Genomic DNA, 25501 nt, shown 5'->3' on the forward strand with positions numbered 1-25501 from the left:
TATCGAAATTTATAAAATGAAAAATGATTTTCTGTTTTGAAAAAAAAAAAAAGAAAGGCATTTTTCTTAAACATAACTTAATCTCCCTTTTAACTAGAAAAATATTTTTCTTTGATCTAACAAATGCTAAAAAATATAAAAAATAATTTTTATAAAACAAACAGAGCCTAAGTAAAAGATTCACATCCTATTTTAGGTAAGTCTATTAGAAAATCTCTCTACCATGAAGATATTTATTTTGAAAAGCCTTGTATTTTCTTAATTAATAGGAGATTATATTTCCTAATTAGGTGACATTTATTAAGAAGTTGACAAAAATAATTATTATTCTTATTATTTTTAATTTTTTATTAATATTGTTTAAATATTTAAAGAAACTAAATTACCTTTTAACCTAATTAATATTAATACCCTCTTAGAAGAGTTAAAATGTTAACCTTAAAGCACTAGATTAATAATTACCAAAATGTTAACCTTAAAATACTAAATTAATAATTACTCTATTTAAAAATTAAAACTTATAAGAGTAACATTTAACATTAATTCTTTAACCTTCCACCAAACACATCATTTGGGTTAAAACTTTAACCTATAAGTAGGGCTTTCCCCACCTTATATAATCCAGTTCTTAAGATTAAACAAAATTTGAGCGTTTTCTACGTATTGTGTGATCTCACTTAGTGGATCGGCTTGAAGAATTATCCTACAATTTTTTACAAATCTATAGGCATTTTGCAATTTACCCCAATTAAGTTAATGATGGTGAAGTACAAGTTTGCATTAATACTATTTATTAATCTCCCCTTATTCAAAAGGTGCAAGGCATCTCTAAGTCTCAACAAGGTGAAAAAGATGAAAGAAGTTCAATAAAGGATGAGCAACATAAACAAAGGCATAACGAAAAATTAAAAAATAAATAGTTTACAGCTGAACCAAAATATTAAATGAAGTCAATAATCAAAAGACATCCATCATCTTTAAAAAAAATGGAGGAATTCTTTCAACATCATTCAATTATGCTGAAGTAGCTGATAGTCAAAATTGTTGACCAGTTAATGAGGACGAAATACTCTAAGCTTAAGTCTGAGAGCATTCCCCAATAGTCTACCAATTGATTCTGTAGTGTTCACATCTCAACTAGCAAGCTGGAAAAACAATATATAAATAAATAATGAGATTTGCAATCATATTATAAAATTCAGAATGTTAAATTCTCAGGATGGCTAATTAAATATCAACCCACTTGAGCACTGTGCAAGTCTTTGTGCAGGAACCACCATGGACCGGATTTTGATAGTAATCTGAAAACATAAATAAACAAGAGTGGAAAGATAAACCAAAAAGCATGAAATTGAAAAAAGTGTCTATTCTTTACTCATTAGTTAAATCATCAAGAAAATTGGTTTACGTGCATAAACTCAATTATGTACGATACCATGTCATATACTATCAGAATAAGGCAGAGTACAATTAAAGTAAACAATAAAATTCTATGATTCTAGCACTGGAAAATGGGGTTTAAGTTGGAAATTGGGACAAAACAAAAAGAACTTGTTTATCAAAAAACAAGAAAAATCCCATATTCAAGAGAATAAGATCCAAACCCAGCAAAATAACTTGGGTTTTAGGAAAGAAAGAGACCATATATGAGCCTCGCGCAGGTGAACTACCCACAATTCTCCAAACAAACTGATGTAGAACCAATAGAACACAGAGGAAAAGAAACAAATTCTCATATCTTAATTAATTCTGAATATCAATAATAATTATAATAATAGTCTATTAAAATATGTAAAGCACAGTTTTTTATAGTTTATCAACTAATCCTATTAGTACTAGGATTTAGAACCCCAAACAAGAAATTACTAAGCAATCTCTAATTAGAAATCCAAAAACAATGATAAATTGGAAAATACTAAACCTATTCCTAAATAATACAAATATTACTTTCTAATTAAATTTCCTAAACAATAAAAACTAAACTACTTAATTTTACAATGAAAAATTAAATCAACATAATCCCTAAATTAAATCTACTTTGACTGCATCATTTTCCCTTAATTGGAGAAAAATCAACCTCAAGTTTTGTACTGTGGAAGAGTCAAGAACTGAATTGACAGAACAAGCAACTATATCTTCTTAAATGGTAGCAATAAGCTTGAAATGAAGAAATTTATTCTTTCATTCACATCTCTATGAAGATCGAAACAAATAAAATCAATCACAACTACAATTGAAAGGCTAGTCAATTTACTAGGAACAATAGAAATAGATAGACTTTAACTTTCCTTATCGGCATCCAAAATATCAGTTTTAGTGTTGCTTAAACATTAGCATGATTACCATGGTTGAGGATTATAGACTTATGAGTGTGCATATCAAACTGGCATACTACAGGCCATTTTTGTTTGGTTTATCAACACTTTATACCCTTTAATTTTCTTATACACTATTAATGTGGGACTTGATCCCACAAATAATATTCCAACACTCCCCTTTAAGTAGTGTTATGAAAAGTCAATCACTATGTTATGGAAAGTCAATCACTATATTATGGAAAGTCAATCACTATATTATTTCTCTGTATATTTTGTATTCTGTATTCCTATTTAGGACTTCTTATTTAGAATTTCTTCCTAATCAGTAGAACACAATTGTAGGAATCAATTGTATATATATATCCATGTACAGATTAATTGAAATCAATGAGAATCATCTCTTTCTACATGGTATCAGAGCAAGTCATCAATCTAGGGTGACTATTTGTTCTCACTACCCAGCTCAGGAGAGACCTTGGCTGCCGACCGGCCTTTTCAACCCCGATCAATATCGCCGGCGTCGTCTCAACCCCCTCATTCCACCACTGTGTGCTGTTGCCTGATCCAGTATAACCATTAAAGGACTTCTGCGGTTTGGCTCTCAGATCCTATTTTGGTATTTGCTTGATTTGTGATTTTGGGTTATTTTGCTGCTATAAGCACTTTGGATTAGCGTTTCGGTTAGTTTTCTTTGTCTCAACAAATGACAGACAATAAGAATGTTATTTCTGATGTGATTCCGGTGATAACTAAGATCACGGAACACCAACTTAATGGCTCGAATTATCTGGAGTGGAGTACGACTGTTAGGGTCTGTTTGCATAGCATTGATAAGGATGATCACCTTACTAAAGATCCACCCACTGATGATACATGACAAACTTGGCTAAGGGAGGATGCTCGGTTGTTTTGAACTCGATTCATAGTGAGGTAATTAGTTTAATTAATCACTGTAAATTTGTTAAGGAATTGATGGATTACTAAAGATCCACCCACTGATGATACATGACAAACTTGGCTAAGGGAGGATGCTCGGTTGTTTTTGCAGCTTCGGAACTCGATTCATAGTGAGGTAATTAGTTTAATTAATCACTGTGAATTTGTTAAGGAATTGATGGATTACTTAGATTTTCTGTATTCTGGTAAAGGGAATATCTCCCGTATTTATGATGTTTGTAAAGCATTCTACCGTGCTGAGAAAGAGGATAAGTCTCTCACGGCTTATTTTATGGATTTTAAACGGGTATATGAGGAACTTAATGTATTGTTGCCTTTTAGTCCTGATGTAAAAGTTCAGCAGGCCCAACGGGAGCAACTGGCTATTATGAGTTTTCTTGCAGGCCTTCCTTCAGAGTATGAGAATGCTAAATCTCAGATCCTCTCCAGTTCTGAGATTTCCTCTTTGCATGAAACGTTCACACGAGTCCTTGAGAATACTCAATCTTCACACCGCGGTAGTGCTCTTATTAGCCGTAATCCAAATGGACAACAGGGTAATAGAAGAGGAAGTAGAGGAGGAATTACAGCAAATGTAATCGGCGTAATGGAGAGGCTAGTTCTAATCGGGACTCAAGATGAGTCATTTGTTATTATTGCCATGAGCACAGCCATACAAAATATAATTGTCCGCAACTTCAGAGAAAAAATCAGCAATCACGGATGGCAAATATGGCGTGAGAGAATTCTCTGATATCTTCCTCTGAGAAAACTATTTTGGTATCTGCAGAGGATTTTGCACAATTTTCCCAGTATCAGGCATCTCTAAAGCCTACCAGTTCCCCTGTCACTGCAATCGCTGAGTCAGGTAAATCCACTACATGCCTTGTGTCTTCTTCATCCAAATGGGTTATTGATTATGGTGCGACAGATCACATGACGAATAATTCTAGTCTTCTATCCGCTTTTATCTAATCTCACTTCCTCTCATTACTTTGTTGATGGTTCTACTTCTTGTGTCATGAGTTAGGCTGAACACGACTTCGTCATTTTCTTTGTCTTCTGTTTTGTGTCTACCAAAATTCTCTTTTAATCTACTTTCTGTTAGTAAACTTACTCGTACCTTAAATTGTTCTGTTTTATTTTTTCCTGACCAGTGTTTGTTTCAAGATCTTACGACGAAGCAGATTATTGGTAGAGGACGCGAGTAAGGTGGTCTCTACATTCTAGAAAATCATGTACCGCGGTCGTTTGTTTGCTCCAGTACCTTAACACCTCTTGAAGCTCAATGTAGATTGGGTCATCCTTCTTTGTCTACCATGAAGAAGCTGTGTCCTCAATTTCAGTCTTTATCAGTACTAGAATGTGAGTTGTGTCAGTTTGCAAAACATCATCGTTTGCTTTCTGTGTCTAGAGTCAATAAACGGGCTTCATCTCCTTTTGAGTTAGTTCATTCTGATGTTTGGGGTCCTTGTTCTGTTACATCTAAAACTGGATTTCGTTATTTTGTTACTTTTGTTGATGATTACTCTCGTGTTACCTGGTTATATTTAATGAAGAATCGTTCTGAGTTGTTTTCTATCTTTTGTGCCTTTTGTAATGAAATCAAAACTCAATTTAATATTTCTGTGCGCATATTAAGAAGTGACAATGCCAAAGAATACTTTTCAGCACAATTTCAGCCTTATATGACACAAAATGGCATTCTTCATCAGTCTTCCTGTGTGGATACCCCATCCCAAAATGGCGTAGCCGAAAGAAAAAATCGTCATCTTCTTGAGGTAACTCGTGCTCTTCTTTTTCCAATGAAAGTACCTAAACACTTTTGGGCGGATGCAGTTTCTACGGCATATTTTTTGATCAATCGTATGCCGTCTTCTGTCCTTAATGGGGATATTCCTTATACTACTTTGTTTCCTACAAAATCTTTGTTCCCTATTGAACCCCGTATTTTTTGTTGTACCTGTTTTGTGCGTGATGTTCGTCCACAGGTTACTAAATTGGATCCAAAATCTCTCAAATGTGTCTTCCTTGGGTACTCCCGGCTCCAAAAAGGGTACCGTTGTTTCTCTCCTACTCTTAATCATTATCTTGTTTCTGCAGATGTCACATTTTTTGAGTCCACTCCATTTTTTCCTCCATCATCTGTGTATGAGAGTCAGAGGGAGGAGGATGATCTCTTAATATATACTGTCCAACCAATGTCTAGTCCTCTCCCACAGCCTGTTCCTTCTGTCTCTAGACCTACTCGACCTCCCGTTCATGTTTATTCCAGGATTGAGATTCTGACTCGAGATCCTCCACCTACTTCGTTGGGAGATCCTATACCTCATCGATCATGATTACGATCTAGACTTACCCATTGCTCTTTGTAAAGGTAAACATTCATGTACTTACCCGATCTCTTCTTTTGTTTCTTATAATCAATTGTCTTCTTGTTCTCGGTGTTTTGTTACTTCTTTAGACTATATTCCTATCCCTAATCGTTGATGAGGCCTTTGTCTCATCCCGGTGTGATGCTATGAAAGAGAAAATGGAGGCTTTAGATGCTAATGGTACATGAGAACTTTGCCCACGATAAGAAAGCTATTGGTTGCAAATGGGTATATCTGATGAAAGGTAAATCGATGGTTACGTGGCTAGGTTAAAAGCACACCTTGTAGCAAAAGGATATGCTCGGACATATGGGGTTGATTACTCGACACTTTTTCTCCTGGAGCTAAACTGAATTCTATTCGCTTGTTTATCTCTTTAGCAGCTACATATGATTGGCCCCTGCATCAATTGGATATCAAGAATGCTTTTCTTCATGGTGATCTTCAGGAGGAGGTGTATATGGAGCAACCACCTGGGTTTGTTGCTCAGGGGGAGTTGGGTAAAGTTTGTAGGCTTCGGAAGTCTCTTTATGGCTTGAAACAAAGTCCTAGGGCATGGTTTGGGAGATTCAGTGAAGTAGACAGAATTTGGTATGCAAAAGAGTAAGTGTGATCACTCGATTTTATAGGCAATCTGAGGCTGGTCTAATTCTCTTGGTAGTCTATGTGGATGACATTGTCATCACTGGGAGTGACTCTGCAGGTATTTCATCTCTTAAAACCTTCCTCCAAACTCAGTTTCAGACCAAAGACTTGGAATTGTTAAAGTATTTCTTGGGTATCGAAGTTATGAGAAGTAAGAAGGGTATTTTCTTGTCTCAAAGAAAATATGTCCTCGATCTATTGACAGAGACAGAAAAATTAGGTGCTAAGCCTTGTAGCGCACCAATGACTCCAACTTTACAACTGTTAGCAGGGGATAGTGAGTTGTTTGAAGATCCAGAGAGATACAGGAGATTGGTAGGAAAATTGAACTACCTTACAGTCACTCGTCCTGACATTGCTTATGCCGTTAGTGTGGTAAGTCAGTTTATGTCTTCCCCAACTGTTGTCATTGGGAAGCCTTGAAACAAATCTTGTGTTATCTGAAGGGCGCTCCAGGAAGAGGTTTGCTATATGGTAATCATGGGCATTTGAATGTTGAATGTTTTTCAGATGCCGACTGGGCTGGATCTAAGGTTGACAGGAGGTCAACTACTGGATATTGCGTTTTTATTGGAGGAAATTTGGTGTCTTGGAGAAGCAAGAAGCAGAGTGTAGTTTCTCGATCTAGTCTGAATCCGAATCTGAGCCATGGCACAATCGGTATGTGAGGTAATGTGGATACTTCAATTACTAGATGAGACATGTTTTAAGACCTCCGCTGCGAAATTGTGGTGTGATAATCAAGTCGCTCTTCATATTGCTTCTAATCCGTGTTTCATGAGCGAACCAAACATATTGAGATTGATTGTCACTTTATTCGTGAAAAGATTCAACAGATCATCTCAACAGGACACATCAAAGCGGAGAGCGATTAGGAGATATTTTCACAAAAGCTCTGAATGGAGCTAGGATTGACTACATTTGTAACAAGTTGGGCATGATTAACATCTATGCTCCAACTTGAGGGGGAGTGTTATGGAAAGTCAATCACTATATTATTTCTCTGTATATTTTGTATTCTGTATTCCTATTTAGGATTTCTTATTTAGGATTTCTTCCTAATTAGTAGAACACAATTATAGGAATCAATTGTATATATATACCCATGTACAGATTAATTGAAATCAATGAGAATCATCTCTTTCTACAAGTAGCAACTAGGACATCCGGTTGATAATTGAAACAAAAACGATGCGGCAACATTGGGAAACTGAATTGAAGTTGAAATTGGGCACTCACCTACTTTGATACCATGTTGAGAATTATGGACTTAGGAGCGTAAATGTCAAACTGGAGGGCTACACGTTGAACTAGGCTTGAGATTGGGCTCCCCATCACCAAAATGGCCTAAGCCATTTTGATTTGGTTTGCCAACACTCACATGCCCTTTAATTTTCTCATATACTGCCAATATGAGACTTGTTCCCACAAGTGACATTCCAACAACCATCAACTTGCCTCTTTAAGGAACAAGAATCTATCAAGGAGTCACCTTCACCATTTTGTGCAACAACATTGCTCACAACTGATTTAGAAGATTTCTCATTTGTAGGATCAGCTTGTTTAGGAAAACCTATTGCAGCTGTTATTTCTTTATCAGTCTGGGTAACCTCATCCAATGATACTCCAGCTGGTTTGCTTTCTTCAACTTTATTTTCATCAGTTGCATGCGCATCATTTTGTTCAACGATACCAGATTGGCATATGAAGTTAGCTACTTCACTATAATCATGAAAAGAAAACCCAAAGATTTCACATCTTATTGCAAGTAACGCATAAACTTGTTAGCACAACTTTAAAACACTTACTCTCCCAAGTTATGAGCAACATTTACAACTTCCACATTGCCCCTTTTTACAATAACTAAAAGAGGAGAAAGAAATTGTATAGAGATATTTTCACTTTCTTGTAAGGCAAGGGTCATAATGGTCTCCATAAACAAAAAGATATTCTCTTGGTGATAATCCCATAAAGCATCAAGGAAATGCTGGAACATCTGAACATCTTAATTATCAAAACTTCACATTCAAGATCCAACATCACCTCATATGACCAAACTTTCCCAACATCTTCAAGAATCGAAGTATGTTTACCACTAGATTTTCAAATGATGAGCCAATCAGCTAAAATACATCCTTCATCTAATCATCATAAAGGAGCATCTGGAGTAGTTCTTTTGGTTATTTCGCTAATGCAAGAGACAATTGCTACTTTAACATCAACATCTGCTTTCATAGATGGGAAAAATACACTTTTTATTGATTTTGTAGGAAACTGTTCCACTTTTGATAAACAATTCTTGACTTGCTAAAGAAGATGAAGTTCATCAACCGAAGAAGTTAACAAGTTTAGTCCCAACTTCCATAAGTTGTTGTTTGAGCTTTTCATCCAACTACGTCATTGTTTATGGCATTTCTGTATAAATAAATAAAGATACAACAACAGCAGCAGTAGCAGCAGCAACTACGCCTTAATCCCAAACTAGTTAAGGCTGGCTAAATAAATAAATAAATAAAGATAAAATAACTTATATCTATAGATCCTTGGAAATTTGAGACAGGCTAGAATCTCAACCCATTGAAACCCAAGGCACCCACTTCACTGAAAACACCAGTGCGGATAGGCATAGAACAGATGCACACAGGCTCAGAGAATCAGCATTGTCTCACGTGGCCAATTGAGGCAGATCCTGACCAAGCTGGTCAGATCTTACCAGCGAGAGAAGGGAATTGCTTCGGGAAGGTCATCCTCAATTAAACTGGGTGACCGAATTATGTTCTACCAACCTGGAGGTCTTCTACAATTAAAGCGAGGAACCGAATTGTGTATTACTGACCTTGTGGTTGCCCACCTTCAACTCAGTCGTTCTATCTAAGATTACCCATCCTTCTATCAATTAGTACAACCTTTTGACCCCTACCTGCTATCAGCTTGTCCCCATTGCTTATCTATTGTTAGGCTTATATCATCACCCCCTTTCTTGAAAACAAACTTGCCCTCAAGCGAGAAGTAAGTAAAATCAATCACGACACATTGAATATTTTCCCATGAAGCTTCATCGCTTAATTATAGGGATTTATATCAATCTAATCTATACGTTCCTATTCTAACACTCCCACTCAAGTTGGAGTATACATACTGTATGCTCCTAGCTTATTACAGATGTACTCAATTCTAGTCCCTTGGAGAGATTTAGTGAGAATGTTAGCTAACTGATCCTTTGAACTGACAAAACTTGTAGCAATATATCCAGACTCTCTGTCTAATAAAGTGATAATTTATCTCTATGTGCTTTATCCTTTCATGAAACATAGGATTAGAAACGATATGTAATGCACTCATCTTCATTTGTTCATCTCCTCCACATTTTAACTCATGAAGAAGTTTAACCATATAAGCTCGCACGTAGCCAATGCCACAGCCCCGTACTCTGCTTCCACACTTGACCTAGCCACTACATCTTGCTTCTTACTTTTCCAAAATATTGGATTCCCTCCAATTAGAACGCAATACGCTTAAGTTGACCTTCTATTTGAAGGAGATCCTACCCAGCCTGCATCAGAATATCCTATAATCTGTGCATGTCCCCTATTTTCATATAACAAACCATTTTTACCCTTACTTGTTGTATGTTTGTCCCCAAAGCTTATTTACTTTTAGGCTTATATCATCTACTAAAATATTTACAAGAATAGGATTTTATAATTTATTAACTCGTCCTGTTAGTACTAGGATTTAGAACCCGAAAATCAATTAGCAAAGGAATCAATTGATAAACCATTGGAAAACAAACATATTTTTGGTATTCTTATATATATAGCTCAAATGGAAAAAAAGAACAGTAATAAAGTTAGAAAGTGTAGCGTAAGAAATAGGAAAAATGCAATTAAAAACAAAGGTAACAAGACAAATTAAAGCTATAAAGGAAATATTGAAAGTATAAATATTAAAGAAAGCAAGTGAATGACAAAAAAATAAACCTTGAAATAGATGTAAAAAATGATCTTTTTGTACAAGACCTCTCTTCCTCTTCCCATTCTCATATTTATAGACGAAGTCTACTTCCTCCTCAATGCACAAGGTAAACATGGACTATCATACAATTTTCCTTAATTTCTTTGGCCATTTGAAATACATTTGGTTTCTTATCCCTTAAATTTCTTTGGGCATGAGAAATACATCTAGATTCTTATCCCTTTGCCAATCTTACTCCCTTATTGATGACATCTTATACTATCAGTAAAGATTTAAGAATTTTGGATTAAATGGAACCAATCAGCCCTTCGCCAAATCAGTTTGGGTTTCTTAGGGCTTGCTTACTTACGGTTTTCCATTTTCTAAAAAAACTCTAGTTTTCAATTTCCATGGAAAACTAGGGAAAATATGGAAAACGCGTTCACCTGTCAATAATATAACACAGTTTTAAAAAATTATTTATACCTTTCATAATTAAAAAATAAATCATTATAAAATATATCTAGAGATTTATTTTACTTTTAAAATTTATTTATTTATTTTATAATATTATAATTAATTTTTTATCATTGTAAATAAATATTTTTCTAATTAATTATTTAATTTTAATTTTGAAAATTTATTGCTTTTGGAAAACAATTGAAAAACATAAGTTTTGTTATGAAGGAAAATAATAAAAAATAACTTAAAACTATTCTCCAAATCTTAGTTAAATTTTAGAGACTTGGAAAACTAATTTTTCAATTCTCCAATTAGAAAACTGTCACGTGTGAAACACAAAACTTTGTTTTCCAATTTTCCTCTAAAACTTTTCTAAAAAACCACCAGTTTTTCACAGGTGAACATGCCCTTAATATTTTGGGTTTTCTAGTTAAAAAATATGAGAACCAATTTAAATAGGTTGATTCTAGTTTAAGGCATTGGATAATGGACTCAATCTAAGAACCAAACCTTAAATATAAATAAAACAACTAAAAATTAGTTTAGTGTGAATTTATTTTATATGATTTTAACATGTAATTCTAAGGTTAAAAGCACTCAATTTCTTATATTTAGAGTTCATGGCTCCTAGTTTTAAGGCTAGGTCATTAAGAATTATATGCTGATAATGTTAACTCTTTTCTAACGTCAACCTCCAACCACTGAATTGCTCTGCTTACTAGACTTGTATTTAGCACCCATATTATACAAATTCTCATCAACAAATGAACTAGCCATTAATCCACGTAAAGGATGGACTTTAAGTGTTATGAACAATCTTGGACTGTGCTTATGAAAACAAAGAAACTTCATATTATACTGTTCAATGTACCTGATAAATCCTGCTGCTGTACGCAAGCCCATAAAGAGAGCCAAGCCCAACCAAACCCCAGGAAGGCCAATAACTGGTGGAGCATAGAGTAAAAAGACGGAAGATATTGCTCCAACCAACATCTGTGCATCGTTTACAAATGTTATATTGACCAAATATAAGGATGGTCAGGAAAATAAAACAGTTATTGTAAGAAAATGAAGACATTTCAGGTTTCAGCTTACCATAGAACGTGCTGCATATGGGAAGTCGGAAACACCATAATGAAGACCATCAAAAATAAATGCTAGGGCATTCATAGGTTGACTAACACTAACAAACTGGAACAATTTTAGACCACACCATTAAGAAAAAATGGAGCATTCAGATAAAATATTATACAAAAATTGAAAGAAAAACACTCTTACTAATACTCCCATTCTGACAATGCTTAATACTTCAGTATCCTTGGTAAACAGGGTGGCAATGGAACCAAAAGAAATACCCAGAATTGCAGCCAAGGAAGCACCAGTGAGCAGACCAATCTAGAAAAACAAGCACATCAAGCTGTAAGCAAACTCTAATATTATAGCAATAGATATCCTAGCATGATGGAAATATGAGGTCAACTACTTGATAAAAAGAAGAAAAGAAAGAGAGAGAGAGAGAGAGAGAGAGAGAAAGAGAGAGGCTACCTTCAACACAAAGTTCGTAACTTCTTTCACATATTTGTAGTTGCCCTTTGAGAAATAACTCGCAGTCAGAGCCTACAAAATATATAGAATATTGGGCATCAACTAGACACAAATTTATGTGCAGGCATGCAACATACATGACATGACAGTGAACCATATATTACAGAGCTTTACTCAACTAGAAACACAGAACTTTCCCGAAAGAGTTTATATTACACGAACCAAATGCATAGATCGAAGATTAGCATAAAAATAATTCTTAAGTGTAAGAATATCACTACCGTTTAAAATATTAAAATACCAGTTGAAGTTATATTCATGAGCTTACTTCTTGCTTTAAACAGCAATTTTTATTTGATTGATTTAAATTACAAGAAACACATATTTGTCCATCCACGTTCTTAAGGCTTAAATAGAGGAATTAAAAGGGATAATAGATAAGGAAAAAAATGGCTGCAAGTTACAGTTTTTTGTTGACATTGACAATATAAATTAAATGGAGAGATCTCTGTACCTGACCAGATGCCGCAAGTGCATCTGTAAGAAGAGATACAGCCAACCATACTTGCATGCATATCTGATGTGCAGCCATGGCTTCAGGACCTTGACGAGCAGCCATTGAAGTCGCTAATGTCATCGTTGTTAATACAGCAAGAGTTCTTCCAATAAGAAAACCACCTACAAGATTTCACCAATTGTAAGTGAACAAAATAAGAATACCAAGAATCTCAACAAAACAACATAACATATAGATAGATGAAGAAATGAAATTAGTTAAATGACATAACAAGTGCAATAATCCACCATTCAAATCAATGCAATGCTACAATGCCACAGAATGACTATCATAATGGAATAAGATTGCATGTATTAAGTAGTTCCAGTTTTCTTTTCAGATTAAGGAAAGAACTCACCAGATTTCAAATAGACACCAAATTGCAAGGCTCCCATCTTCGGAGGCAATAATATAACCCTCTTATTTAGATCCCAAATCATTAAGAAGGTGACAATATATCTACAAGAAGAAACTTTTAGCATGATAATTGAAAATGAAATAAAATAAAATTGCATGAAGAAGGCATCCAATGCATAGAGAACATACTGAGAAATGACAGTGGAAATTGCAGCTCCAATTACACCCAACTTAAAATAATACATGAGTATGGGAAATAAAAATACGGCTGATAAATTACCCCGGGCTGCACATGGAAGAACTAAATCAATTAGCTGGAACAGAAATACAGCAAGAAAGTAATCAAAAAATTCGGGGAAAACACTAGCGCCAGTTATACTAAACCATATACCCAGAGAAGGAGGCAAGGAGGTAGAGCGGGAGGGAGAGCAACAAGCAATAAATAAAACCACAAACAATAAAAAAATATTATTTTTCTTAATAAATTTTTTCAGAGCATTAAACAACCAAAGCGCCAAAATCCAACATCAACATCTTTCCAATTCAATAACCAAAAAAAAAAAAAAATCTCTTTGGCAATTATTATATGTGAAAAATGGATTCTCTAACATGGTTTGACACATATGGATTAATCAGTAAAAAAAAATGTCTATCAGTATTAACTACTGAAATGATGTTTGATTATAACTAGCTTCACTATGCAATGACTGCATATTTCATGTAAGCAATAAGTAATTAGTAATCCATCTGTATATTCATAATTTTAGTGTCCAAAAAAGACGGTCTACAACATATAGTCTAAAAATAAATCATACTCATCAACTAATAAGTTTTAGCTCGATGGTACTAGAGTCATTTCAAGAATTGTGAGATCTTGAAGTCAAGTCCCAATTGGAACCAAAAAAACCATTATAATACTAAAAGAACAACTAAAAAACTTTGGCACATGCCAAAAGCACAAACACAAACAGTAAACATAACAATGAGTATGGAATGTGATACAAACATTTGGAAACATTTAATGAGACAAAACAACAAAAATAATGAAGGTTTTCATGCTCGACTATATACATTCAGAAATTAAACAAGCACTTGCCTAAACAATAAACAGGAGACTTTGTATCCTTGAAGCCCCGGAAAATGCCTTGAAGAGCTAAAGACACTACAACTGCAGGAGCACCAAGGGCTCTTAGTGAAAGAAATCGTTCTGCAGGTACCCGCATCGGTGAATCCTGTTCAGAAAATGATAGCCAGGAAAACCTTTTCCATATGAATCATACATCTCATAAAGTAGGATTTGTTGAGAAAGTTGTTTTCATGAGTTGCAGTATGACAGGTCTCCCAATCTCCCATCTAAAGCAACTTTCTCCTTTTCTTTTCTTTGTATTATATTGTGTTCATTTATTTTTGGCTTTTGGCATTCAAAGATGTAGCTGAATTCAAAAGTTCATACATAATTTCTGAAATTGAGTTTTCAACTAGCTTTTTATAAAGGTAGGCACAAATCTATAGAGGTTTGCACAAACTTAGTATATGCAAAACTCACCAATTTTATGCCCATCAAGTTAAGAAATGGTCCACATCCCAAAGAGAGAGCCACTGCCTCAAAGATGCCAATACCAACAGCTAACAATAAGGCTGTGGACACAGAGGATAGTTGCTTTCTTTCAGGCACCTCAGCAGTAGGTTTGCCATTTGTAATGTTTTCCTGAACATTCTGTTCTGCATAACAAGCAACTCACTTAAATTTGAAACTGAAAATGCTAGTAATTCATTTTCTTATTTGCAACGAAAACCTATAATAAAAAGGCCACGTTCAAAAAGATGGCTATCAGACATCAAACACAGGTAGAAGTCTTAGCTAACCCAATGCACCCAAGTCAGAAACATATCAGGTACTTGAATGGATATTGTTACTTTTATATGATCTTCTAAATATAAGGAAGGGCTAAGAAAACAAAAATTAAACACATTAACGTAGGACATAAATATGCTTCTGACACTTCCACACGAATCGAACAACACAGCTTTAAATTTACCTGAAGTAGAATATTTTATTTCATTCTTGGCAATGTCTTCAGCAACGAAAGAAGTTGCAACACTAAGAAGAGGAATATTAAACAACTTTGATATATTGTTAAATATTGTAATGGAAACACCAGCTGAACCCAGCTCCACAGGACCTACGAAAGCAAGACAGAAGCATATGTATCAAGAACACTCAAACAGCCTTAACCTATCTGATGAAATCCATATATAATTATGTATGAACATAGAAACAAATTAAATAATCAATCCAAACATTAAGCCCTGGCCAAACGCCAGAACTTATTAACACAGGGTAATTACATTGTTAGTCGCTCAGACTACAGGTTGAGTTCTCATTGATCACTAAACTTTAATTTGTTATACTTTCATTATGCAGCATTAAATCCTACAATTAGTTACTGACAACGTTATTGGAACACCATTCACATTACTGCAACTCACTGGAAATCCAATGTGGCAGCCTAACCGGCATTTGAATGCTGAATAGTTGTAGAATAATTAATAACTGACGGGATAAAGAAAGAAATTCGCAAAACTATACAACTATAGGCTAAAAGTGAAGCTTAGTAAGTTGGATTTCCGTTCAGTTCTGTTAAGATATGTACAATAAATAGCTAGGATATGTGTATCTGTAGTGATTGTGTGAATATATTTAGGTGCTAGAATCGTGGCTATAATTACGTATTTAATTAGGATTTTATTTCCTATTTAGTTGACCTATACAGATTATAAATTGACACCATTGGCTTGAGGGAATAATCAAGCTCTTCAATCATTCTCAATATTCTTCTTCTGTTCTATTTTCTCACATGGTATCAGAGCTCTCGGTGGGTCTGATTTGAAATCTGAAACAGAGTCCTCATAGGGAGGAACTTTCCCTCTTTTTCTGGTCACTTTTTGGGAGTCCGTGGCTGTCACAGCTTAGCCTAGTGGATTACCCAGCCCAAGATCAGCCTCAACCACGCTGGTCCCGTCACCTGTTTCTCACTTTTTTGTCACTATCTCTTTATACAGTAGGCTTTTCTGACGTATTTCTGAGCAACATTTCAGTGTGCTTCTCTTGCCAACATGTCTGAGATTGAGGAGTCCTCCAATACAGCCTCCAACACAGGTTCTGAGATTCTCACACCCATATCCAACACAGGTTCTGAGATTCTCAAACCTATAATTTCTTCCATTGGTAATTCACCAGCTATTACTACTGTTAAATTAGTAGGAAGTCAAAATTATATGTCTTGGGCTGCATCAGTGGAATTATGATTTATAGGGCAGAGGTATGATGACCACTTGGTTAAAAATGCCATAGATATAGCTTTAACAAATAAAGCTAATTGGACTAAGATTTATGCTCAATTATGTAGTCTCTTGTGGCATTCTCTAAACCCAAAATTACTTAATATTTTTCAGTCTTGTAAAACCTGTTGCAAAGTCTGGACTAAGGCAAAAACCTTATATACAAATGATGTTCAGCGTATTTATAAAATAGTATCAGATATGGTTCATCTGCAGCAAAATCAACAAGATATGTCTAGTTATTTGGGATAGGGAGAATCACTGAAAGATGAATTTAATTCTATCATGCCATGTACTAATAATATTTCTGAGCAACAGCGGGACAGGTTCTTCACAGTTTTGGCAATGATTGGGCTAAGACCTGACCTTAATTATGTTAGAGACCAGATATTAACTAGTCCTGTTATTCCCACTGTAGAGGATGTGTCTGCCAGGCTTCTACGCATCTCACTCAATAAGGATAATTTCTCCGAAATTGAATAATCAGTTTTAGCTGCACAAAGTAAAAACCAACCGAGTCAGGATACTTATCAGAGAGGCAAGGCTAAAAGGCTCCATTGCACTTATTGTGATAAGAGTAATCACACTCGAGACACTTGTTGGGCCCTTCATGGTCGACCACCACGCCCCATTCAGTCAAATAATGTAGGCCGATCAACTACTCATATGGCTCAATCCAGTGAAAATAGTATTCTTCCATTACCTGATGGAAAGGATCAGGTGTCAGATTCTATCCTATTAACTGGAGCTGATTACATGGAGTATTTGCAATATCAAACAGCTAAACAACAATCTTCTAGATGTGCTCATTCTGGTAATTCCTTTGCTTGTCTAACACAGTCTTCGCTCACTGGTCCATGGATCCTAGACTCTGGTGCTTCTGATCATATATCTGATAACAAAAGTCTTTTATCATCTCTAGTTTCTCCTCCAGTTTTGTCTAAAGTTACTTTGGCTAATGGTTCACAAACTTTAGTTAAGGGCATATGAGAAGTAAAAATCTTTTCATCTATTCCTTTAACCACAGTTTTGTTCACTCCAGAATGCCCATATAATTTAATCTCCATTAGTAAATTGACTAAAAATCCCAATTGTCTGTCATCTTTACAGCTGACTCTGTTGTTGTGCAGGACCGGAGTACGGGGAAGATGATTGGAATAGGATGTGAGTCACAAGGGTTGTACCATCTTTCTACTTCAAATTCTCCAATTGCTCTTGCCTCTACCACTTCCGCTGATCTTCTTCACAGTCGTCTGGGTCATCCGAGTCTTGCCAAATTGCAAAAATTAGTTCATAGTCTTTCTAGTTTATCTTCTTTTGAATGTGAGTCCTGTCAACTTAAGAAACAAAGTCATGTTTCCTTTCCCAAGCGAGTCAATAATAGGGCTAAGTCCATGTTTAAAATTGTCCATTCATACATTTGAGGTCCAAGTCGTGTCAGTACAACTTTGGGATTTCATTATTTTGTTACTTTTGTTAATAATTATTCTCGTTGCACTTGGTAATTTTTAATGAAGGCTCGTTCTGAATTATTCTCTATATTTCAAAAATTCTCTATTGAAATACGTAATCAATTTGGTATTTCTATTAAAATACTTCGTAGTGACAATGCAAAAGAATATTTGTCTACTCTCTTTACTTATTTCTGATCTTCTCAAGGTATTACTCACCAAACTCCATGTGCTTATACCCCTCAACAAAATGGGGTTGCCGAACGAAAGAATCGTCATCTAGTTGAGATTGTCCGCACTTTACTTATTCACCATAATGTTCCTCTTCGTTTTTTGGAGAGATGTTATTCTTACTGCTTGTTACTTAATTAACCGAATGCCTTCTTCTGTTTTGCAGAATTAGAGTCCTCATTCCATTTTGTTTCCCGACCAAAATGCCCATCAATTGTCCCTACGTGTATTTAGTTGTATTTGTTTTATTCATGATCACAGTCCTGGCAAAGACAAACTTCAGCCCAAATCAATAAAATGTGTCTTTTTGGGATATTCTAGACTTCAAAAAGGTTACAAATGCTACAATCCACTTACAAATAAATACTTTGTGTCAGCTGATGTGACCTTCTTTGAAACATCTCCCTATTTTTCCTTCAATACCGCATCCAAGGTTTTTATTCCCACTGCCTTACCAGTTCCTACTCTTCCTCCACCACCAATCAGTCCACCACCTCTACACGTCTACTCACATCGTCCTCATCCTCCCGCTAACACCATTGATGCTCCTTTGCTTGATACATATACAACACCGGCTCCTGGTGACTCTTGCCCTCTTTCATCTTCACCTATTCCGGTCTCGCCTTCAACAGACGATGCTACTCCTCTCATTGCCATCTGAAAAGGCATTCGTTTGTCTCAAAATCCTCATCCTATTTATAATTTTATGAGTTATCATCATTTGTCTACTTCCTACTATGCTTTTGTCACCATTTTGTCTAATGTATCTGTACCTAAGACTGTTAGAGAAGCTTTGGAACATCAAGGATGGTGTAATGCAATGGTTAAAGAGATGACTGCTCTCCATAACAATGGCACCTGAGATTTGGTGCCACTACCGAAGGGCAAATCTACTGTTGGCTGTCAATGGGTTTATACAGTCAAGGTGGGGCCTGATGACCAGATTGATAAGACTTAAAACTTGCCTTGTTGCAAAGGGCTATACTCAGATCTTTGGCCTCGATTACAGTGATACCTTCTCTCCGGTGGCTAAGATTGCCTCGGTTCGCCTTTTTATTTCCTTACCTGCCATCCATCACTGGCCACTTCATCAACTGGATATCAAAAATGTATTTTTACATGGCAAGCTAGCTGAGGAAGTTTATATGGAGCAACCACCAGGGTTTGTTGCTCAGGGGGAGTCTGGTTTGGTGTGTCACCTACGGCATTCTTTATATGGCTTGAAATAATCTCCGATAGCATGGTTTGGACGGTTTAGTACTGCAGTCCAACAATTTGAAATGTCTCAGAGCGAAGCTGACCATTCAGTATTTTTCCACCATAATGGCCATGATAAGTGCATTTATCTCGTTGTTTATGTTAATGACATTGTTATTACAGGAAATGATCAAGTTGGGATCTCAAAACTCAAACAACACTTGCCCAGTCATTTTCAGACTAAGGATCTTGGGAAGCTAAAGTATTTCCTGGGGATTGAAGTGGCACAATCCAAGACAGGTATCGCCATTTCTCAAAGAAAACATGCTTTGGATATACTGACAGAGACGGGCATGTTAGATTGTAGACACGCAGATACTCCTATAGATCCAAATGTCAAACTTGTTCCTGGACAGGGGGAGCCATTGAAGGATCCTAGTAGATACCGGAGATTGGTTGGAAAACTCAATTATCTTACAATCACACGCCCAAACATCTCATTTGCTGTACGTGTGGTCAGTCAGTTCCTTCAAGCACCATGTAGTAGTCATTGGGATGCAGTTATTCGGATACTCAGATATATTAAAGGAGCTCTAGGACAAGGCCTATTATATGAAGACAGGGGTCATTCACAGATTATTGGTTACTCAGATGCAGATTGGACAGGTTCTCCTTCAGACAGACGGTCTACTTCAGGATATTGCATTATGATTGGAGGTAATTTGATTTCTTAGAAAAGTAAGAAGCAAGATGCGGTTGCTAGGTCAAGTGCAGAAGTAGAATATTGAGCTATGGCTTTGGCAACTTGTGAACTTATATGATTGAAACAACTTCTCCAAGAGTTGAAGTAGGGGAACTTAAACAAATGCAGCTAATCTGTGACAATCAAGCTGCACTTCACATTGCCTCTAATCCAATGTTTCATGAAAGAACGAAACATATAGAGGTGGATTATCATTTCATCATACCAAAAATTGAATCTGGGTGTATTGCCACTGGCTCTGTTAGCTCAAATGACCAATTAGCAGATATCCTTACAAAATCTCTCAGAGGCTCTCGGATTGAATATATTTGTAACAAGCTTGAAGCATATGATTTGTACACTCCAGCTTGAGGGGGAGTATTAAGATATGTACCATAAATAGCTAGGATATGTGTATCTGTAGTGATTGTGTGAATATATTTAGGTGCTAGAATCGTGGCTATAATTACGTATTTAATTAGGATTGTATTTCCTATTTAGTTGTCCTGCACAGATTATAAATTGACACCATTGGCTTGAGGAAATAATCAAGCTCTTCAATCATTCTCAATATTCTTCTTCTGTTCTATTTTCTCACAAGTTCCACACTTCAGTTATGGGATTGAAAGAATCCTGGCAACACTGACTAAATAAATTGTGGATGAAATTGGAAGAACACATTCAAGTTTAGTAACCAACCTAAACTTAAGCCCTAAATTGTAATTAACAGTGCAATTTACACTCTTAATTCATTTTGATCAAGCGTAAACACCAGAGATGATTGTACTGTCTAGATCTACTTGACTTGAAGCAGAAACAATAAAAGCAATTAATGAAATATCCCATAAAATTGACTCCAGAGAAATGAAATTGAGTAATCTGCTGAGAAGTTCTATCTAGGTGCCCAAACTAAAGAAAAAAATAGTAAATGAATAATGACTTCAATAAATGTAATACCAGATTTAAATTCCGCCACCCATACACCTAAAAGTTCCAATTCCAAAATATATACATAACCTTCTTACAATTTCAATGATGTCTTGCAAATCTCTTAATGAGTACGTGAAGAACAAGAGGATGCTTGCATGAACTAAAAATAGCAGCCAATTAGTAGGGATGGATGGTAAAAATAAAACCAGTCAAGTATCATGAATAAAAAAAAAATGAAATTTTCACTTGAAAAAGAAAAAAAAAAAACACACACACACACACACACGCAATTTGCATTATCAACAAACAAATATTAAAGGCAGTGAAAGTCCTTATGTCAAGACGTTTTTTTCAATATAAATGCAGTATTCAATCAAGATTTCAATATACCGTATCAAGATTTTAAAAATGAATTGGTTTAAATACATTATGAAAATTGAGTTTTCACTAGCCTAACCCTTCAAAAACTAGTTTAAGCATATTTGGAGCCCAATTTAATAGTTTAAGAACATCATAAACCTAATTTAAAAGAAAAGCACCAACAAGCAGAAAAGAATTTCAGAACTAGATATTAGAAAACTAATGATTTCAAAGGTTTGAAATTCAGAGATTAAAAAGAAGATCCAGAAATAATTAAAGAAAAAATTGAAATCACCAAAAAAAAAGTATGACTGAAAAGCAAGAAGAGATTATTTATATATTTTCATTTCTCATTTATCTAAACCTAAATGATCATACAAATTGAATTGGGCTTACTACCCATAGAGTTCCAGAGCTAAATATCAAAGTTGCAAGTACAAATTACATGAATAAATCTATTAATAATCAGCAATGAAAATCTCAAACTGGAAAAATAAAAACAGAAAGAAAATCGGTGATGAAATTACAGAGAGAAATAACCAAATAAGCATCAGAAATAAATGGGAAAAAAAAAACTTGAAACCTGAGAAAACAAAATAAAGGTAAAAAAAATTACAGAAAGAAATAACCAAATAAGCATCAGAAATAAAAAATAAAAATAAAAAAAACCCTTGAAACCTGAGAAAACAAAATAAAGGTGGAAAAAATTAGGTAAATACCTAGTCTACCAATATAAGCAGTCTCCATCAACTGTGCTAAGGGATCAATAGCCTGTCCAGCAACTGCAGGCAGAGAAAGCATTATAAGCTCACGTTTGACATCTGAAGAATGTGATTGATCAATTGGAATCCCAGTTGACTCACTGCAAACAAAATTAAGAAAAATAAAGAATGTAAGAACAATTATAACAAATGTGCCAATTCCTCTAAACAAAAATGGGAGAAGAAAAATATTTTTATGAAGAAGTACAGTTCTCAGGCTTCATTTCTTTAGAGAAAAGAAAAAGTATTTTTAAATTAACAATCTTCTTGTACCATACATATTGTAATATATAACAGCTATAATTGTCTCGTCAGTGTTATCATCAAGTTTACACTACCTACAAATAATTTAACATGAGTAAAGATAAGGATTTTGGACTTACAGGTGTTCATCTCTTGAGCTATTGAGGGAATATTCTTCTTCTAAAATTGATCTTTCTTGCACATTAGTGGATTCCACACCACAACCAGAACGTGACTGATTAAAAGCTATCCCAAATCGTCGCTTTTTTCCACGAGTCACAAATGGTGAAAAATGATTTCTGTACTCCGCAGACAAGCGACAGTTGGAAGCAACATCTCTACAACCTAATCTTTTGACAACCTCACTTGGGCATACCAAAGAAAACCGTCCCATCCCTTTTGCTACTCCATTCCGTACACTACTTTTCCTAGCCAATCCTCCAGACAGAGTACTAGCACCCAATTGTCTAGTGGTCATCATCAGTATTTCTCCCTCACACCTTCAAAATCAGATTATAAGAAAGTCAAGGCATGACAATAAATCAAATTAGAAAACTGGGAGGCAATTTCTCACAACAGTAAATTCCTAACCAGACTTATTAAAAATTATTCAAATTTACGGCATCAAATGCACTCATAATTAAGATGAACTCTTCAAAATCACTATGTCACGTTCATTGTCATCTTCAACAGAGACTGACAAAACAGAGAAAATTTTTGGACTTTCGATACTGAATTAAGTGCATGCTTTGATCAATAAATCAAGCAAAAAACAAAAGCAAAAACATTTATATGTTTCTTTTCCTACAATTGTGAGATTAAAGCCAAAACAAAATTGAAACAAAAGAAACAGAGCATAAGAACAGAACGATGGAATGATCGCCACTGAAACACAGCCCAATTACATGACAAAAAGAGAATTCCAACATAAAATTCCTGGAATGAAATGGAAAAATGGCAAAAAAGAGAGAGAAAGCAAAGAAAGCTAATAAAACCAAACCATTAAAAGAGTGAGAAAGAAGAGAATTGCGCAAAGATAGAAGTTATAGCGAGAGAGACCTTGCTTTTGTGATTATTGGTTTCGCGGGTTGAGAATTGAGACTGTTAGGGTTTAAGATTTCTCTGGAAAGTTCGGCGATAAAAGACAAAGAGAAGGCATGGTAACGGAGACTAGGAGAGGTTTATTGCCATGACGGGTACGAAGCGGGCGCTTGTTGTTTGTAAACTGAACACGGTAGACAGCTTCAAAGCTGTTTTACCATGTTTGGGAAAGAAGATTTTATTCTTTTCGAGGCAAGGTGTGAATTTTTAAAGGTCTAGTTTGGTGCTACGGTGTGACAAAGAGAGAATAATTAATTATATTTTATCTACTAAAAAAAAATAATAATTAATTATATTTTAAATAATATTAAAATGAATGTTATATAATTTAAATTATTTAATTTATTATCACTATTAACACTACAATCCTCCCCTCATCCTGCCACCGTTGCCTTCACTCCCCACCCCCCATCCGGTCATCGCTGTTACTACCTGCACCCATCTTTACCACCATCGTTACCATTTAACTTCGATAACCATCATAATTTATCACTAATTTATTATTGATAATATTAAATTAAAATAATATTTAATAAAATAATATTATATATTAAATTTTATTACTAATTTAATTACATTCCCCCAATACATATATAAGTGTGCTCAAATAAACTTGAAATTATAGTAGTTATTGCATTAAGTTTTTGTGTTTCCAAATAGAATAATGTAATACTTAATACATTACAATTACAATTTTAATTTTATTATATAGTTAATTATATTCTATTGCATTACATTGATTTTTTTTTTAAATAAAGTCAAAATTTTAGAGATTTTAAAATTTTTACTTTTTAAGCCCATTAAATAGATGGATTAGGATTGTTTTAGTTGTTTGTTTGTTAAACTAAAGATAACTGGTTATTTTTTCAGCTTATTGCATGGGCTATTAATTATTTTATTTAATAATATAATCTAATATTTATTTTTATATATTTTATATTTTTAAAATTGTATTATATAATTTTATTAATAATAAAATTTTTAATTACTTATATTAAATATAATTTAAATTTGTATTAAAATTTAAAATAATTATATGTCTATCAAAATCAAATTAAATTTTTATTTATTAAAAGTTTATTAATTATTTTCTTATAAATATTTTTTCATAAAAATATGATAATATAATATCTTTATAATATTAAAAAAGTTCATGTATAATTAAAAAATATATATATTTATATTAGCAAATGTAGTAATAAGTATGCTGAAAGATATTGCCCTAATTAAATCTTATGTTAATATTCAAGAAATAATAACAAAAAAAAATAAAAAATCATAATCATTGAAATTTTGATAATAACAAAAAATATAAAAAGTCATAATCATTGAAATTTTGATAAGTGAAAATGAGAACAATTTTAATAATCCCTACATCTAGTATTCAAGAGAAGTGAGTAATGAATTTCATTTTATGTATTAATGAATAAATCTTTTAGTAACGGCTAATATAATTTTTCAACAACAGTTGATATAATTTTTCAGTAGCAGTTGATATAATTTTTTAAATTAAATAATACTCCATGTAATAATTTTTTAAGTTAATTAATATGCTATGTAGTGATTTTTTTTAATAGCAGCTTATATAATTTTATAATAGTTGCTTGATATAATTTTGTAATAGTGTTGATATAATTTTGGATATGATATAATTTTTTAATAACATCACATATAATTTTGAAATAGTTGTTGATATAATTTTGTAAAAATATAAGTTTGTATTTAATATAATTTTTAATAGTAGCTAATATAATTATATCATTATATTATTTTTTTAAAATTGATTAATATGTCACACAATAATTTTGTTTTTTAATAACAACTAGCATGATTTTTTATCTAGTAATAGTGACATGAAAGGACCTTAGGCAGTGTGTGTACTTACGTGCATGGAATTTAAAAACCAAAAAAAAAAAAAGTTGTAGCAGATTATCCCCCCCCTATTGTCTCTCCTCTACCCACATTTTCCTTTCTTTTTCTCCTTTTTCTTTCTAG

The 25501-nt window shown here is 34.1% G+C and overlaps 1 protein-coding gene across 2 annotated transcripts; it reads right to left on the reverse strand.

Annotated features, from left to right (window-relative positions):
• Window positions 1-774: 774 nt before the first annotated feature.
• LOC110673316 (protein DETOXIFICATION 45, chloroplastic) lies at window positions 775-23707 on the reverse strand. Of its 2 annotated transcripts, none has more exons than XM_021836416.2 (15): window positions 23465-23707; window positions 22546-22905; window positions 22121-22263; window positions 15188-15331; window positions 14695-14870; window positions 14245-14380; window positions 13338-13434; window positions 13150-13250; window positions 12750-12913; window positions 12236-12307; window positions 11969-12085; window positions 11786-11881; window positions 11562-11683; window positions 1244-1301; window positions 775-1145 (listed from the first exon to the last, which is right to left on the reverse strand). In XM_021836416.2, exons 2-15 carry the CDS (start codon window positions 22884-22886, stop codon window positions 1134-1136), a joined length of 1779 nt encoding a protein of 592 aa, XP_021692108.2. In that variant the 5' UTR covers window positions 22887-22905; window positions 23465-23707; the 3' UTR covers window positions 775-1133. The 2 variants fall into 2 exon arrangements, with proteins under 2 accessions (XP_021692108.2, XP_058001939.1); XM_058145956.1 differs by having other exon boundaries at window positions 1240-1301.
• Window positions 23708-25501: the final 1794 nt, after the last annotated feature.

Source organism: Hevea brasiliensis, chromosome 1, assembly GCF_030052815.1.
Source record: "Hevea brasiliensis isolate MT/VB/25A 57/8 chromosome 1, ASM3005281v1, whole genome shotgun sequence".
NCBI lineage: Eukaryota > Viridiplantae > Streptophyta > Magnoliopsida > Malpighiales > Euphorbiaceae > Hevea > Hevea brasiliensis.

Bases quoted from the DNA above. Each gene is read 5' to 3' on its own strand.
- LOC110673316 (XM_021836416.2), bottom strand. From the start codon at position 22,886: ATGATGACCACTAGACAATTGGGTGCTAGTACTCTGTCTGGAGGATTG. The intron at 13,251-13,337 runs GTATGTTCTCTA...TTCTTCTTGTAG, and splicing joins ATTTCCACTGTCATTTCTCA to ATATATTGTCACCTTCTTAA. The intron at 1,302-11,561 runs GTACATTGAACA...TTATGTTTTCAG, and splicing joins ACAGCAGCAGGATTTATCAG to ATTACTATCAAAATCCGGTC.